The sequence below is a fragment of the Stegastes partitus genome, unplaced genomic scaffold, assembly GCF_000690725.1.
Source record: "Stegastes partitus isolate 25-593 unplaced genomic scaffold, Stegastes_partitus-1.0.2 Scaffold520, whole genome shotgun sequence".
NCBI classification, from domain to species: Eukaryota; Metazoa; Chordata; class Actinopteri; family Pomacentridae; genus Stegastes; species Stegastes partitus.
In genome coordinates this window covers 34,556-49,846 of record NW_007578251.1, presented here as the reverse complement: position 1 = coordinate 49,846, position 15,291 = coordinate 34,556, and the positions used below count along the sequence as shown (strand labels likewise).

At 39.3% G+C, this 15,291-nt stretch overlaps 1 protein-coding gene across 1 annotated transcript in view; it reads left to right on the top strand.

Moving 5' to 3' along the window:
- The window catches only part of adcy8 (adenylate cyclase 8 (brain)), a 117,158-nt gene that overhangs the window by 73,046 nt on the left and 28,821 nt on the right, over nucleotides 1-15,291 (top strand). Inside the window, exon 7 of the mRNA XM_008287785.1 lies at nucleotides 2,226-2,496. Within this exon, the coding sequence (XP_008286007.1) occupies nucleotides 2,226-2,496 (271 nt within the window). The remainder of the gene's footprint in view (nucleotides 1-2,225; nucleotides 2,497-15,291) is intronic.

Sequence of the window (15,291 nt, the reverse complement as noted above, 5' to 3'; positions counted from 1 at the left end):
CGATGTCCACTTTAAATGTCTATATTTGTACAAATGAAATTAGTCTGTTTTTCTGTAGTTAAATCTACTGAAATCACATCATTTCATAGATCTTTGTTTTAGAACAATACTCCACTGTCTTTTTACTATATTTTCCTGGCGCTCTTGCTGTCAGATGTTCACAGTTTTTGGGATAAATTTGTGGGAATAGGTTTGTTTTGCTCCAGCAGGTTACTGTACAGTGACGGGACATTTGGCTGTCATCAGTTTAAAGTGTTTTTCTGCCAAATTCTGTGTGTTTGACCTTGAGCTGCGGCTGGATTAGTCCTCTGACTGCTGGTTTTAAATATCCAGCCTGCATCTGTTATCGAGCTGCACTGTAACTCAGCTCAGTTGCATAATGTGGACGGATGAAGCTTCTCTTTGGCTTCTCTGAACCACAAACCGAAGATCTCCTGATGCACAGTTTGATCAGACACCCTCTAATAAGTGCTGGAACACAGCGAACCTTTGAGCTCGGAGACGTTTGGTCTCTGTGCAGGATTTCATTCTCGCCTGCATATTTCACTGATTAACTGGCTGAAGGTGTTTCTGCCGCTAAAAATGACCTGACGGACTGTCAAACTCTGCTGCTGTCGCTGGATTTTGCTTTGTGATTTGTCAGAATATAAATTCTTCTACCTGAGAAGTAAAATTCTTGATTAAATGAGTGAAGAAATGAACCATCTTCAGGTGTTTTGATGCAGGTTGCGAGGTTGATGAGTCTAAAACCTCCATCACTGTTAACAGAAATCAACCTCGTCAAAGTTAATGGATGGATGGATGGATGGATGGATGGATGGATGGATGGATGGATGGATGGATGGATAATTACTCAATCAGAATAATAACAAAAAACCTTATTTTCCTTTTTTTTTTTTCATAGATAATTATTGCAAAAAACATTCGAAAAAAGTTCAATTGAGAAGTCCCTGACATTTTGTCACCAAGATCTTGGGTCACAGATGAGTCACTGGCGGCTTCATAGTTGCACAAAATGTTGGATTTTTTTTACAAGATCTGGTGCAAACGGCTCGATTTGGCTTTGAAATGAGAAGGGATTTTAATGAAACCAGTTTAGAACACGAGGACAGGAGTTTAGGTTTTGATCTGGTAAAACTGCACACAGTTCAAGGACTGGCAAAAATGTGAAAATCAGACAGTTTATTGTGTTTTTATAGTTTCTGATAAAAGGAGCAATTTTGCTTTTTTTTGTTTTTTTTCAAAAGTAAATCTGCTTTTTAAACCTGCCAGCAGATTTCAGGGTTCAAAGTGGAGTCAGTATAGATTTTCTTCCTCGTCTTTGTGTCTTTAAAAAATTCAGCAAAATTCAGCAAAAGACACATTAAGCCGTGCAGGGTTTTTACCTTCATACTATGAATATTTCCAGAGTTCCAGGTACATAGAGGAGGGTCCACATTTACGACTTTATTGGACTTTTTCCATCATTTCTGAGCCTCAGAACTTCATCAGTACAGCAGATAGACACATGACATTTTAGGATGAAAAACACATTTGAGTTCTGGTAAAAACTGAAACCAGATCAGTTTTATATCAACTACGTGTTACAATATAAAGACTAAATGTGTGTTTTGTTTTGTTTTTTATAGCCAACTTTGTGCATCAGTATTATGGGATGTGTTGTTTTGTGTCTATTTTTTTGTCATTTTATGTCTCCACTGTGTCATTTTTTGTGTCATTTATGAACCAGATTTCATGCAGAACCTTCAACCTTTATGTGATTGCTGCTTCTTAAATATTAGGGTTTCCTGCTTTTCCCCCAGATTACAAAATCGCTATCTTACAGTTTTAGGAAATTTATGATGGTGCTGATGAATATTTTTACTTATTTCTGGTATTCAACTGATTAACGATTAATATTTTGAAAAGACATCAGTTTTACATCCATCCAGGTGTCATAACATTCTCACCAACTCCAGAAAGCTTTTCAGCCTTCTTTGGTTCCTTGTTTTCTTCTGTTCTTTTGGCTCATTTGATGTCAGGTTCAGTTTCAGTGTTTCCACCAAACAAACTCCAATAAAGCTGCTGCTGTAAAAGCAAAAAGGAAAAAAAAGACAGCAGGCAGACACAGAACGTTGGAGGGAAAAAGTGGACTTTGCTGTAAAGAAACTGCAACTTTCAACTTATTTTCTCTGGAGTTTCTGAAGAACAAACCAGAACTAAAACCATTTTAATTTCTGTTCCAGGAGGATCCACATCTCCAAAGCGGCTCTGGACTGTCTGAACGGCGACTACGAGGTGGAGGAGGGCCACGGGAAGGACCGCAACGACTTCCTGCGCCGCCACAACATCGAGACGTACCTGATCAAGCAGCCGGAGGAGAGTATGCTGACGCTGCCCGAGGACATCATGAAGGAGGCGGCGAGCTCGGCCGACCGGCGGGCCAGCAGCGCCACCTTCAACGAGGCCTCCTGGAGTCCCGAGCTGCCCTTCGACAACATCGTGGGGAAGCAGAACGTAAGTTTCCGCCGAATCTCAGGTCATGTTGTGCACTTTGACACACTGTGGAAGAAGGTCCATCTGACTGCAGCTGGTCCTGCAGGGGAGGTTGAAGCTGGTGTAACATTGGGGCAGTAAAACAATGCATCTCTGAGGAGGAGATATTGTGTTAAACAAATGTCTGAGCACTTTAAAGAAGGAGAATCTTGAGTGTTTGTTGGAAGCAGATTTGAAGCCTCCAGCAGGACGGAGGTGTTTGTCAGGATGGGCGTTCTTCACAGTGCATGGGAGATGTTCTCGCCTGTTTGTTGGTCGTTTTTTGTTTTGTTGTTTTTTTTTGTCTCTTTTCTTTTTCTTTTTTCTTTTTGTTCTTTCCTGGGAACGAGTGGACGGCGCTCTGCGGAGAGAATGTGTTGCCGTGGCAACGCGTCAGTGCGTGTTTGTGGCGAGCTTCTGATTGTGTGGCCTCATTTTAACGTCCTCCTCACTCCTCCTTCATCTGACAACAAATCAGCCCCGTCAGGCTTCACGCTGACGGCTTCTGAGGGTGTTTTTTGTTTGAGGTGGTTGAATTTGGAGACGAGACTTTAAGATTTAGTTTAGTTTATTCTCTTAAAAAACAATGTTTTGAGGCGAGGAGAGGCCTGCTCATAGACAAAGAGCCTCTTTGACTTTTAACTTTTTAAATCTATAACATTGTTTGGATTGTTGTACTTCCTGTTGTGGGGAAAGTTTATAGAGTAGAAAAAAGCGCTGATGTGGAAATTAGTGTCATTTGGAGTTCTGGTTTGATCCACATTGTGTCAGTCCATGAAAAATCAATCAACCCGTCCTTTGACCTCCTGAGAATCAGCTGATACTTCCTCTACAGTAACCGCAGTGTATTTAATGAAGCCATGCAAAGTTTCATCTTCATATTATGAATATTTACAGAGTTTCAGGTCCTTGAAGTCCATAGAGGAGGGTCCACATTTATGACTTTAATGGACTTTTTCCATAATTTCTGAGCCTCAGAACTTCATGTAAAACTGATCTGGTTGCAGTTTTTTACCAGAACTCAAATGTGTTTTTCATCCTAAAATGTCATGTGTCTATCTGCTGGACTGGTGAAGTTCTGAGGCTCAGAAATGATGGAAAAAGTCCATTAAAGTGATAAATGTGGACCCTCCTCTATGGACTTCAAGGGTCTGGAACTCTGTAAATATTCATAGTATGAAGGTAACACTTAACTTCATTAAATAAAGTTACTGTAGATGAAGGATCAGCTGATTCTGAGGAGGTCTGGGGAGGATTTATTTGGTTTTCTATGTAAGGATTTGGTTGTTTTCAGTGTTATCAGATTCAATCTCCTTGTTTTCTGCAGATTTGTGTTGGTGGTTCTCAGTGGACTCTTAATGAACTCTGATCACATGATGCATCTCGTGTTGTATTTTAACTGGTAGAACATCACGATGCTGCTGACTGTGTCTCGCTGTCTTTTGTCTGCTTCAGTCCACTTGTTTTAGATGAGTCCTAATTATCCACAGGACCATAGTGTTCTGTCCTCAAGTCATTCTCAGATCTCTCCTTTATGAAAATGGATTAATGCACAGAGTAAATGAGCTTTTCTCTTTGCAAACATCAATGTGCTGTTATTAACAAAGAACTGAGCCACAGACAGAAGAAAACGATGTAGAACAGTAAAACATAAACCTGTAAGCAGCTAAAGTGGAGATTCTAACCTTCCAAATCTCTATTAATTAGCATTTTGCACATGTGGCACAATTCATATTGAAGAAATCAATAAAATCTGTGTTTCTGTGTTGGATTTGACTGAACTTTTTGTCATCCTCTGCAATGGTAGCTTGTGAGGAGCCTACAGTTGTGTTCTGGGTTCTGTTTGGGAGATATTTTATTACTATGCAGATGATACTGAATTTTACCAATAACAACGCTGAGAATTTTTCTCTTTATCGGTTGATCTGCAGGTTATTTTTCTATTTTTCTTGTTGTTTAGCAAAAATTAGACAAATGCCCATGAGAACTGTTCTGTAATTTGGTAACAGCAGAAAATCCTCATATTTAAGATATTAGCATATTTTATACATTATCTGATGATGCTTCATAGTTCTGCATGAAATTTGACTTATAGAATGACAATAAAATAACAGAAATAAAATAAATAAAACAAGATACAAAATGACCAAAACAAGACACAAACAAGGTACAAAACAACAAAACCTAAACACAAAACAACAACAAGATGCAAAACAACTTTATGCAATAAACAATATTGTGTAAACAGTTATAAATAATAAATAAGCTGCAGTGCACATTTCAGCATATTTTGATAGACCTGCATCCACGGTCAAGCAACGGTCTCCAAAATGCAGCAACACGTCTGGTTTTCAACCAGCCAAAAACATCACGTCACCCCGCTGTTCAGATCGCTTCACTGGCTTCCAGTTGCTGCACGCATCAAATTCAAAACCCTGACACTTGCTTACAAAACCACAACAAGAACAGCTCCCTCCTACCTGAACTCTCTCATTCAGATCTACACTCCCTCCCGCTCACTATGCTCGACCAACAAAATCCGCCTGATACAACCACCACAGCAGGGCCCGAGGTCGATAGCTAGACTCTTCTCCTCTGTGGTTCCGTGGTGGTGGAAGGAGTTACCAAACTCTGTTCAATCTGCTGACTCCCTCTCAGTCTTAAAGAAAAGACTAAAGACCCAGCTCTTCACTGAACACCTTTGCACTTGACAGCCAGAAAACAAACAAACAAAAAAACAACAACAAAAAAAATCCTGTTACCTCCCACACAGCCTGCTATTGACATCAACGCCCTGTCGCACTTGAATTTGTTCAATGGCACTTATCTAGACTGTTTTCTCCTGACTAGATCTTTGCTTGTGTTGTATCTGATCTCAGATGTTCGTTGCTTTGGATGAAAGCATCTGAATTGTAGATGGAAACGTTTCAGTTTTTGTAACTGATAGATTGTAAAAACAGATAAATTTGTTTAGTTCTTAACTTTTTTTTTTTAGTTCAACTCTGATTAAATTATTCCGATCAAATTGCTTATTTATTTGACAAAATATTAGATCTTTTTGGAGCATTTTACCACAATTGATAGAGGTTGCTCAGTTCATTTATTGTTTTGCTTTTAAAAAAATGTTTTAATATTTGTTTTTTGTTTTTGTTTTAATTTTATTTTACTGAAGTTAGTAAAGCAGCATTGCACCATTGCACCATTAGTGGATATATAATAATATTTAAAAAGTGAAGCCATCCAGTAATATATTTTCTTCCATGTTTCATTAGTTGTTTTTAAACAATGAATTATCATTTTACATATTAAAACATTGATATTTTTACATCCACCCATCTGGCCTAATGAAAAATCAAATCAAATCAACTTTATTGTCATTTTGCTGTACATACACAGTGGTACAGGCAAGATGAGAGAGCGTTTCTTCAGGATCATTTAATTAGTAAGTTTTGCAGAATGAATGTCTGGGATAGACAAGACACTCAAAACGTTCACTTTCGTTGTCTCCTGAAGGGGCCGCTGCATCTATGCGCGCTGCCATCACCATGGCAACCATGGAAAAAGGATTATTCATCATCCTAAAATATAAAATGCTCCAATGTTTGCAATATTTATATTTATACAGGCTGTTGTGAGTCTATGGGTGACTACATTTTGCTCTTGTTCTGCAGGTGTTATCCATTTTTAGTCATTTTTAGATTTGGGAGCCTAAAATTTCCTATTTTGCTAATTTTGTCCAATAAATAGCCAAGAGTAATACGTTTTCGTGATACGTAGCGGTAATACGAGTATACAGAGTTTAGATGTTTTCGAGGCTTCCTGTTTTTGTCTTTAAAAAATGGCAAAAAAGCTAATTTCAAGCAATTACTATCCATTTGGTTTAACCTTTCATTAAAAAAAGTCATTCCAGCAGCAGGTGATAAATCAGTGCTTTCCTCACGAGCACTGTGAAGTTTGCCTCGACTCAGTTAAACACCACAGTTTTCTTGTATTTCTTGTCTTCTCCTGCAGTGAACGCTGAACTCTGCATTACCTCCTGCATGTATACGAGCCGCTCCTCCTCCTGTCAGGAGCTTACAGCGTCCATGTAACGGTGCGTTCGGATTCGCAGGAACGGTTTTTCTGAAAAGTGCCACTTCTTTGTTTCTGGCACAATGAAAGCCTGTCAGGACAGTCATTTCAAAAAGCGGCTCTTTGCATATCAAAGGCTCCTCGGAGGAGTTCTGAAGTGTCTTTTATGTTTCGCTCGGAGCCGAAGTTCTGCCTCTCCGGTGGTTTTCTGTCCTGCTGCTGGTCGCATTCAGTTTTCAGCCTCACTGCATTCAAGTGGAATACAGAGAGTCAGTCAGACTGAGAGGAAATATAACAAGTGAATGTATTAGAAAAAAAAAAGTGCATCATTTATTTAGTTAAATTATGCAGCAGTGAGTGAAAAAGCAGTGTGATTTTAAACTGTAAGTGACATTCATGCATGCAGTAATAAATACAGGCTTCCAGATACATCTGAAAGGTCAATATTTCAAGGAAACGTAGACAAAAACATAAAATATCACTGAATCAGACACTTTTAAACAGCAAAAACAGTCTGTTAGGTCTTTAAGGTTCCTCTGCTGCCTTAAAAATGTGACTCCAGCTGATTAATTCCTTCTTCTGAGTTGCGTAAGTGTAGAACTATCCATCCATTATCTCGCGGGGGGGCTGGAGCCTATCCCAGCAGACTTAAGGCGAAGGCAGGGGACACCCTGGACAGGTCGCCAGTCTATCACAGGGCTACACTTAGAGACAGACAACCAAGCACACTCACATTCACACCTACGGACAATTTAGAATCACCAATTAACCTCAACATGTTTTTGGACCTTGTGGGAGGAAGCCGGAGAACCCGGAGAGAACCCACGCTGCACGGGGAGAACATGCAAACTCCACGCAGAAAGATTCCGGTGCCCCAACCGGGACGCGAACCGGCAACCTTCTTGCTGCGAGGCAACAGTGCTACCAACTGTGCCACCCTGCAGCCCCGTGTAGAACTAGTTGAGTGAAATTAACTGAACTTGAGAAAACAAGTTCAATAAAGAATGAGTTGAATCAACTAGTTGCAAAGAAAAAGATTCATTTTCTAAACAGTTTCTTGCTTCATTAAACATCAAGAACCAACAGTTTGTTTCCCAACGTCAATGTGTGGGCTGATTAGTCTTACTTTATGTATTTAGTGTTTTATGATTAATATCGATCAGAGATATAAAACACAAAGATACTGTAAACGTGCATTTAATGTTTAATGTTGTAAAGGAATGACCTAAAAAGAAATGACTGTATAAGCAGCGTCCAAAGTTGATGAAAATGTCGACCAAAGTCTGTATTTTCAGTAGGAAATAAGGATGCATTCATATGCTGTGGGTAAACACACATACAGATACACAGGAGATTTGTGGGGACGCAATGCCAGCCTTGTTTAAAAATGTTTTCTTTCCTCCTCTCCCATTTTTTAAGAGCCACTATTTAAAAATGTGGCCTCTGCTGAGCTAAACTGTGTTAAATATCAGTTTCAAGCTTTCACCATCCAATCATATTTTGCTCTAAATAAATGACACTGTATCCTGTCCATCACTGGGATTATCTCCTGTGTTCAGCTCTGCAGCCTCCCACCTCTCTGAATCAGCTCCATGGTCCTGTCTTTACCTCTTTAACGCTTCGCTGTGCACCTGCTGGCTCCCATGATGCACTGCACCGTCACTGCGCTTCACCTAAAGGAGGTTGTTTTTTTCTCACAAGACACATTATTTTCACATTTCAATTCAGTTCTGCTGAAAAAAAACTCACTTTAAAATGAAAAGTGGTTCATCCGACTGGCAGCTTCATCTCCTTCTGGACGCTCCGCCTTCGACCTGATTCACTCCACCTCGTTTTCACTTTAAAGACTGGCCAAAAATGTACTCTGAGTGTGTGCTCAGTGTAGCTGTAATTATTTTATTGGTTTTGCATGCCTGTATGCGCCTTTGAACTAGACGAGTAGAGTATATTTTTTTCATTCCAGTTGATAAGTAGAAAATGAGGAACCAAGAGTCGTACAGTTCAAACCGAACAGAAGGAGCAGCTGCCTCTCAGTCCACCAGGTTTATTTACTTTCTACAGCTGCTTCTGCTAAACTGTAAAATGTCTCAACACTCACCAAATGATCTGCTGAAGAGTCCATGTAAACTCAAACCTGTTAAAAATGACCTAGGAAATTCCTAAAAACAAAAAAAACAACAACTAACAGACTTTTTAAAAAGTAAATGAATAAAAAACTCAACCCAAAATAAATGAAAATATGTTCAAAGTGACTCTTTTTTTTTCAAAATGAATTAACATACATCCAACATTTTTCAGTTATTTTTTCACAAGATGTAAAATTTGTCCAAAATGTGTTCACAATGAGTCAACATTTTTCAAAACCACTCAACATTTGTCCTCATTGACTTGAAAACTTTAAAATGTCTGAGCTGCTAGCAAAGCTCACCAAATGTTCTGCTGTTGACTGCAAGAGTGAACGCAAGAGTCCTCATGCACTGCTGTCATCTGAGGAACTGAACACCCAGTAGATTACTGGTATTACAGATGGTGCCCATAACTATAGGAAAATCCTTAGTGTTAGCATGTTGCACAGCTGATGTGGCTAACATTAACTTTGATAGTGTGTCCCCAAGTCAGAGCTCTATGGAAACATTAATTTAAAACCTGTAAACAAGGACTGGGTGTGTTCCTGTGTTTCCATGTTCAGCCTAAACTCAGCTGCTGTTTCCATCTGTTATCTTCTCTTGTGCTCTGTTTTCACATAAACTGCATTTTATTACAGCCGAACTCGCAATAAAGCTGCTCTCGTCTACAGATTTTACTGTTTCTGTTGTCAGACAGCAGAATGAGGATTAAACAGAGACTGTAACTTATTCAGAAGATGTGTTAATCTGCAGCTAAAATACAGATTTTACAGCATGTCTGACAAACTCATCAACACGAATCAAAAACGAGACATATCCCTGTAAATATCATTCAGAGAGGAAGTTAGTCACGTCTGTTATTTGGCTGCTGTGATCCACTATTTTCCTGCCAATCAGCACATGCAGAGAGAATCTTCTTCCTGAAGGGGGCGGGGCTAGCAACATTTTAGCTGCATTTAAAGCTAGAGATGCTGAAACAGCCCGTTGAGAACAGAACTAATGCCAGGAGTTGTCCAGTCACAGAGAAATGAATGATTTTTGTGGTGTTTTCAGATGAAAGTTTTGTTAAAAATGTGTTGAAAAGAGGCACAATGGTGGAGCTTTAAGTCTTGCCTGTTTAGCAACAAAGCAAGTTTTTTCGTTCTCTCAACTGAGGATGATGGGAACTTGGTAGTTTGTTGTGGTAAATGCCAACCTGTTGGTACAACATGAAAAGTCAGGATGAACACTGAGATGTTTTTGTTTAGGTGCAGACCAAGACTCTTCTGCTCAGTGGTTGTCCAGATTTTCCTGTTTGTGCTGCAGCGTCGGCTCAGATCCATGTTTCGCCCTGAAGCGTGTTTGTGGTTTACATAACCGTCTGCACCGGTTCCAAACAAGACATGTTGCAGTGAATTACACATTGAGTTAATCTGTCACACTGCAGGACATGTGAGACATCCAGTGCATGAAAATCCTCTGACATTACAGTATGTGTTCATGCTGTCAGGACTCGCCCCACCTCCGCTTGGCCTTTTCCTGGCGTCATATGTTGGCATTTCCAACCGTCGAACGAGTCCCGTTATTAATATGGATCATACATGTAACCGCTTCCAGCCGACCGCTGCTCACACCAGCCGCTATGAAGAAGGGAAATGCCAGAGATGGAAGCATGTGGCCTTTAGAGACGCCAAAACAATCATGGCAGCGCGTCTCATCGCGCTGACCACGAGGCAAAGGCTGAGGCCAAAAATCTCACTGAGGGTTCATATGTTTTCAGACTTTTCAGTTTCCATCCTCAAAGGACTGTCTTACCTGTGAAGCCTTTTAATACTTCAATGTGTTCAGAAATAAAACGCCCACAGCCATGAAATTTGATGAGGACACAGACAAAAGAGTTTCCAGAGGCACATTTTTAATTACTGGACCCTGATAATGTAAAAAAGGGCAAACTTGTAGTTTTGGGGCCCCAGAAAGTTCATTGACGTAAACCTCATATGTTGTAAATGTCAGTATGTAAACAAGACGGAAGCAGCTTGTAATTCTGCACATATAACACCAACTTATAGAAGCAATGAACACCAGTTTCTGTTTCCTATCAATGAGTCCGCATCAACGTTTCATCTAAATATCTAAAAACTGGAACCTTGTCTTATCAGCTTTCCACACATCAAATTCTACTGATGTTAGAGCCTCAAAAGTTGGTGAAATGTGACCAAAGACTGTATTTTAGCAGAAATAGGGATCCATCCATACATATACACTTACAGGAACTTTCTGGGGACACAATACCACCTTCGATTGAAAAAATTGCTCTTTTCTTTTCCATTTTCAAAGGCCAATAATCATTCACTGTTGTCATTCTGGATAGTTTTCAGTTGCTTTGGACAGTCTATCCATTTTTCAACAAATTTTTACTGATTTTGCACAGATTTAAAGTCATTTTGGACAAATTTGGAGTCATTTTGGATAAATTTTGAGTTATTTTGGATACATTTTGAGTTATTTTGGTCAGATTTTAAATCAAAAATATCAACAAATTGGAACTTGTCTTGTCAAACTTTCCACACATCAAATTCTATTATTGTTAGAGCCTCAAACGTTGGCGAAACGTGACCAAAGACTGTATTTTAGTAGAGAAATGGATCCATCCATATATATATACACTTACAGGAACTTTTTGGGCACACAATACCAGCCTTGGTTGTAAATTTTGCTTCTTCTTTTTTTTTTTTTTTTTTTTTTTTCAAGGACCAATATTTAAAAATGCTTCCTCTGCTGGAGCCTCTTGATCATTTTGGTCAACTTTAAGCTATTCTGTCTGTGTCCTCACCAAAGTTCATGTCGGTGGGAGTTTTATTTCTGGAAATATTGATAATAAAAAACAATGTTTTGAGAGTGAAAATAATAAAGTATTCTGGTCTGAAAACAAATTAAATTCTCAAAATTTAGCCAAATTATTTTACAGAACTCAGTTTTGGGTCCCAAATCACAAATACGTAAACTCAAAAAAACTAACTATGAGACAGTGCAGCACTATCGCTATCTGTAAAGGTGCTTTACAGAGAAGGCTGAGTATTTGAATGAGGTTACAAAAGTTCTCTCAGAAATATTAGAGCCATGTTTCTGATATGGATTTTTATTTTCTTTGATCCGGCTATTCTCAAAAGACGCTCCGTGCAAAAACACGCTATTATTTAAAGCGAAGATCTCAGATTTTCTCGGACCGCAGACGTGTCAGGCTGAATTACAAGGAGACGGGGATAGCGAGCAGAGTTTCTGCAAAAAATGTCATTGTGGGTTTGAATCCTCTGCTTGATGAAGGATTCATCTTGCTTCGTCAAACCTCTGAGAAGACAGGGATGCATAATATATGCGCAACATTCACTTCAGTGTGGAAAATGCAGGTTTTTTGTGACTTTGAAGCTGCTCACGGTGGACATCTTTCAGGGATGTATAGTGGTCAAAAGGTTCAAAATGTTTCTTCTCAAGGAAAAGCTTTCATGTTTGAAGGGAGGAAAAAATATCCATCTTCAGATACTGATAATGAATTAGCAGTCGGTGAAGTTTCTCACCAGTTATTCTTTCATTCTGCTCCAAGTCAGTGATTTTCTGGCTGCTTTTCCCAGAATGAACGCGATGAACCCGTCTCCCAACTTCTCTGGGCTGCATATGTGAAGATAGAAAAATCGTTACAGTGAAATTTGAAAAAGGAAATTTTAAAGGATTTCGAAATTAAGTTGTATTGGCAGCAGTGCAGGCTTTTATTACTGGAGCTTATCTTTGTCCAGCTTCTTGCAGGAAGCAGGAAGTTTTCTGAACTTGATGTTTTTACACATAAGATATAATAAATCAGTTATATGCTAGGTATGATTGTTGTATTCCTGTCGATTATCAGCAAGAAGGTGAATAATGTGTTCCCCAAAATGCCACATTATTCCTGTAAACCCGACTTGACCTGATTTATTATGTGTCAGCTCAGCCGTGTCCGTTCATCGACCTGAAATCTGCAGCGCAAAGCCGATATTTCAACATCAGCATCACCGATAAACCTACAAGCGGCCGAGTAATGAATCAAAACTGTCTCAGCGCTTTGTCTTTATGTCAGGAAGGAAGTTATAAAGTTATAAAAGTCCTGACTAACTCCTAAACAAAAATATGCACAAATAGCAGAACCTGGACGACACAACATCAAGCTTTCCTTTACGGTTTACACCATCAGTCACAACATTAAAACCACCTGTTTAGTATTGTGTAGGTTCTGACCTGTTGGGCTGCAGTGGATCCTTTGGGTTCTGGGGTGGGAACTCCATAGATCGGGCTTGTTCAGGTGCATTCTGCAGATGTGGTTGGATTGAGATTTTAGGAGTGTAGAGATCAGGTCAGCAGCTTGGACTCATGCTACCCATGGAGTTACTCTTAGGGGTTTTTCTTGGTGTTAGAGTGCCTTTCATTTTGGTTTTGGTCTGGTATAACATTTAGTTGGTTGGTGCTCAACCAACTAACTCAGTGTTTCCCAGCAAAACATGGCTGCAACTAATTATTTAGACCCAGAGAGATGGAAAATTAGAGTCTAGGTATAAAAATATCTGAATTATTGTTGAAGAATGTCTCTTAATTTGTAGTAAACAAGGCTACAACTTAAGATTTTACATTCCTAGAGCAAAATAATCCATTTAAATACTTTCTAAGAGTCAAGGAAAGATGTTTTAAGATTACTAATTAAATGTTTAGATTTTAGATGAATTTATCCAAACTAGTTGTAAAACGTATTGCTGTTTATCAATTTCTGTCATTTGAGTGCCGTTGATGCTCACATGAAATGCATTTTTATACAACTGAACTCACAATAATGCTGTTGTCATTTATAGATTTTTCTGTTTCGGTTGTCAAACAGCAGAACAAATTAAAAAAAATAAATAAAAATAGTGACTAAAGCTCATTCAGACAACATGTTAACTTGCAGTCACTTTAGCTAAAATACTCATTTTATAATGTTGTCTGTTTGCTTTTAACAAACGCAGGAGCTGAATACGTGACATATCCATACACACCATCGCTCAGAGAGTTAGAAGCGATTTGCATCTGTGTTGGCTGCCCTGTTCAATTGTTCTTGTCAGTCACAGACAAAGGGAGAGTTTTCTTCCTGAAGGAGGCGTAACCAGCAGCAACTCAGCGGCATGTAAATCTACAGACATAGAAGTCAGCAGGGTTGACTCAATGAACCGCTATATGAAGCAGCCATAATGTCACTATGTTCTCCACATAATGAGCTGAGATTTGTGGTGAATAACAGCGATAATAAGGTCAACATATCGTCGCCACAACGTGACCCCCACACGCTTTTGTTTCGAGTATTTGATGCTCGCCTGATTGCACCAAATGTCCCTCGATTGTCTTCATCATAATGACTGTCGTGCGTTTTCTGTGGCTGCTGCTGCTGATATGTTAATTATCTGACGCGCAGGCTGAAGCCTTTTATTAACATTCAGGAGAGTTCAAGTTCAGTTCAGCTCCTTTATCTTCACTGTCTGTCGAAAATGAATGAATGTTTAGTGTTTAGCCGGCAGATGAGACTCGGGTGAAAATCAGAAACGGTGAGTGTCTCTAACCGGCCACAGAACATGAAAATACATCAGTGTGTTCAAAACAAGATTGTGCTTCACACGTTGAAAAAAATTTGTAAAAATATATATTTTAGTTTTTGAGTTGTTACCATTTGTTCCACTAATTGTGTTTAATTTTAGAAATATATTAAACTTAACTATAGTTTTGGTAGGAACCATGGATCCATCCATATATTTACACTTAAAGGAACTTTTTGGAGCCATAATACCACCTTTGTTTGAAAAGTTTTCTTATAATATTTTTAAAAATGGCCTCTCCTGGAGCAGTTTGATCATTTAGGTTGACCGTAAACTATTTGTTCTGCGTCCTCACCAAATCTCATGACTGTGGGAGGTCAATTCCTGATAAAACCTCTAAACTGCAGTAATTTTCTAATCTCCAGAAAGCTCCAGTCGGACTCACCTTTGTGTCTAAGTGTGCCACTAACAGTGAGAATGAACCCGACAGGTAACAAAGGACAGAAAAGAATCCAGTAAGGAGGATTTGTCTGAGAACATTGGCTCGTTTAAGCGCTGAAAATGAACTTTTAATGATCTGTGTGAGTGTGATTTATTTCATCTGATGAGGTGAAACGTTGGAAGTAGAGGGGAATACATTGAATTCCTCAACGTCTCTATCATCACATACAGTACATCTCTGATAATGGCTTTAAAGGCTGCCGGCTCCGGAGGTCTCAGACACTTTAAAGGGTAATTTGTCCGAAGTTTCCACGTGGCCACTTGGACTCGTCACTAATGGTGGAGAGCTAATGTCAGCGGCTGCAGAAAATGATGCTCACGTATGACCTTTATCTCTTCTACCTTGAGTGCTTCTCTTCCGTTAAGTGACGTCTCATCTCGACTGGAGAGTCCACTCACACACTCAGAGTGACGTATTTATTACAGCTGTAAGAACTCTGACTGTTGCTTCTGACAAGCCGAGGAGGAAATAATGTGTCGTTGTTGCAGAGCTGCGAGGCCTCTAAAAGCCTCAT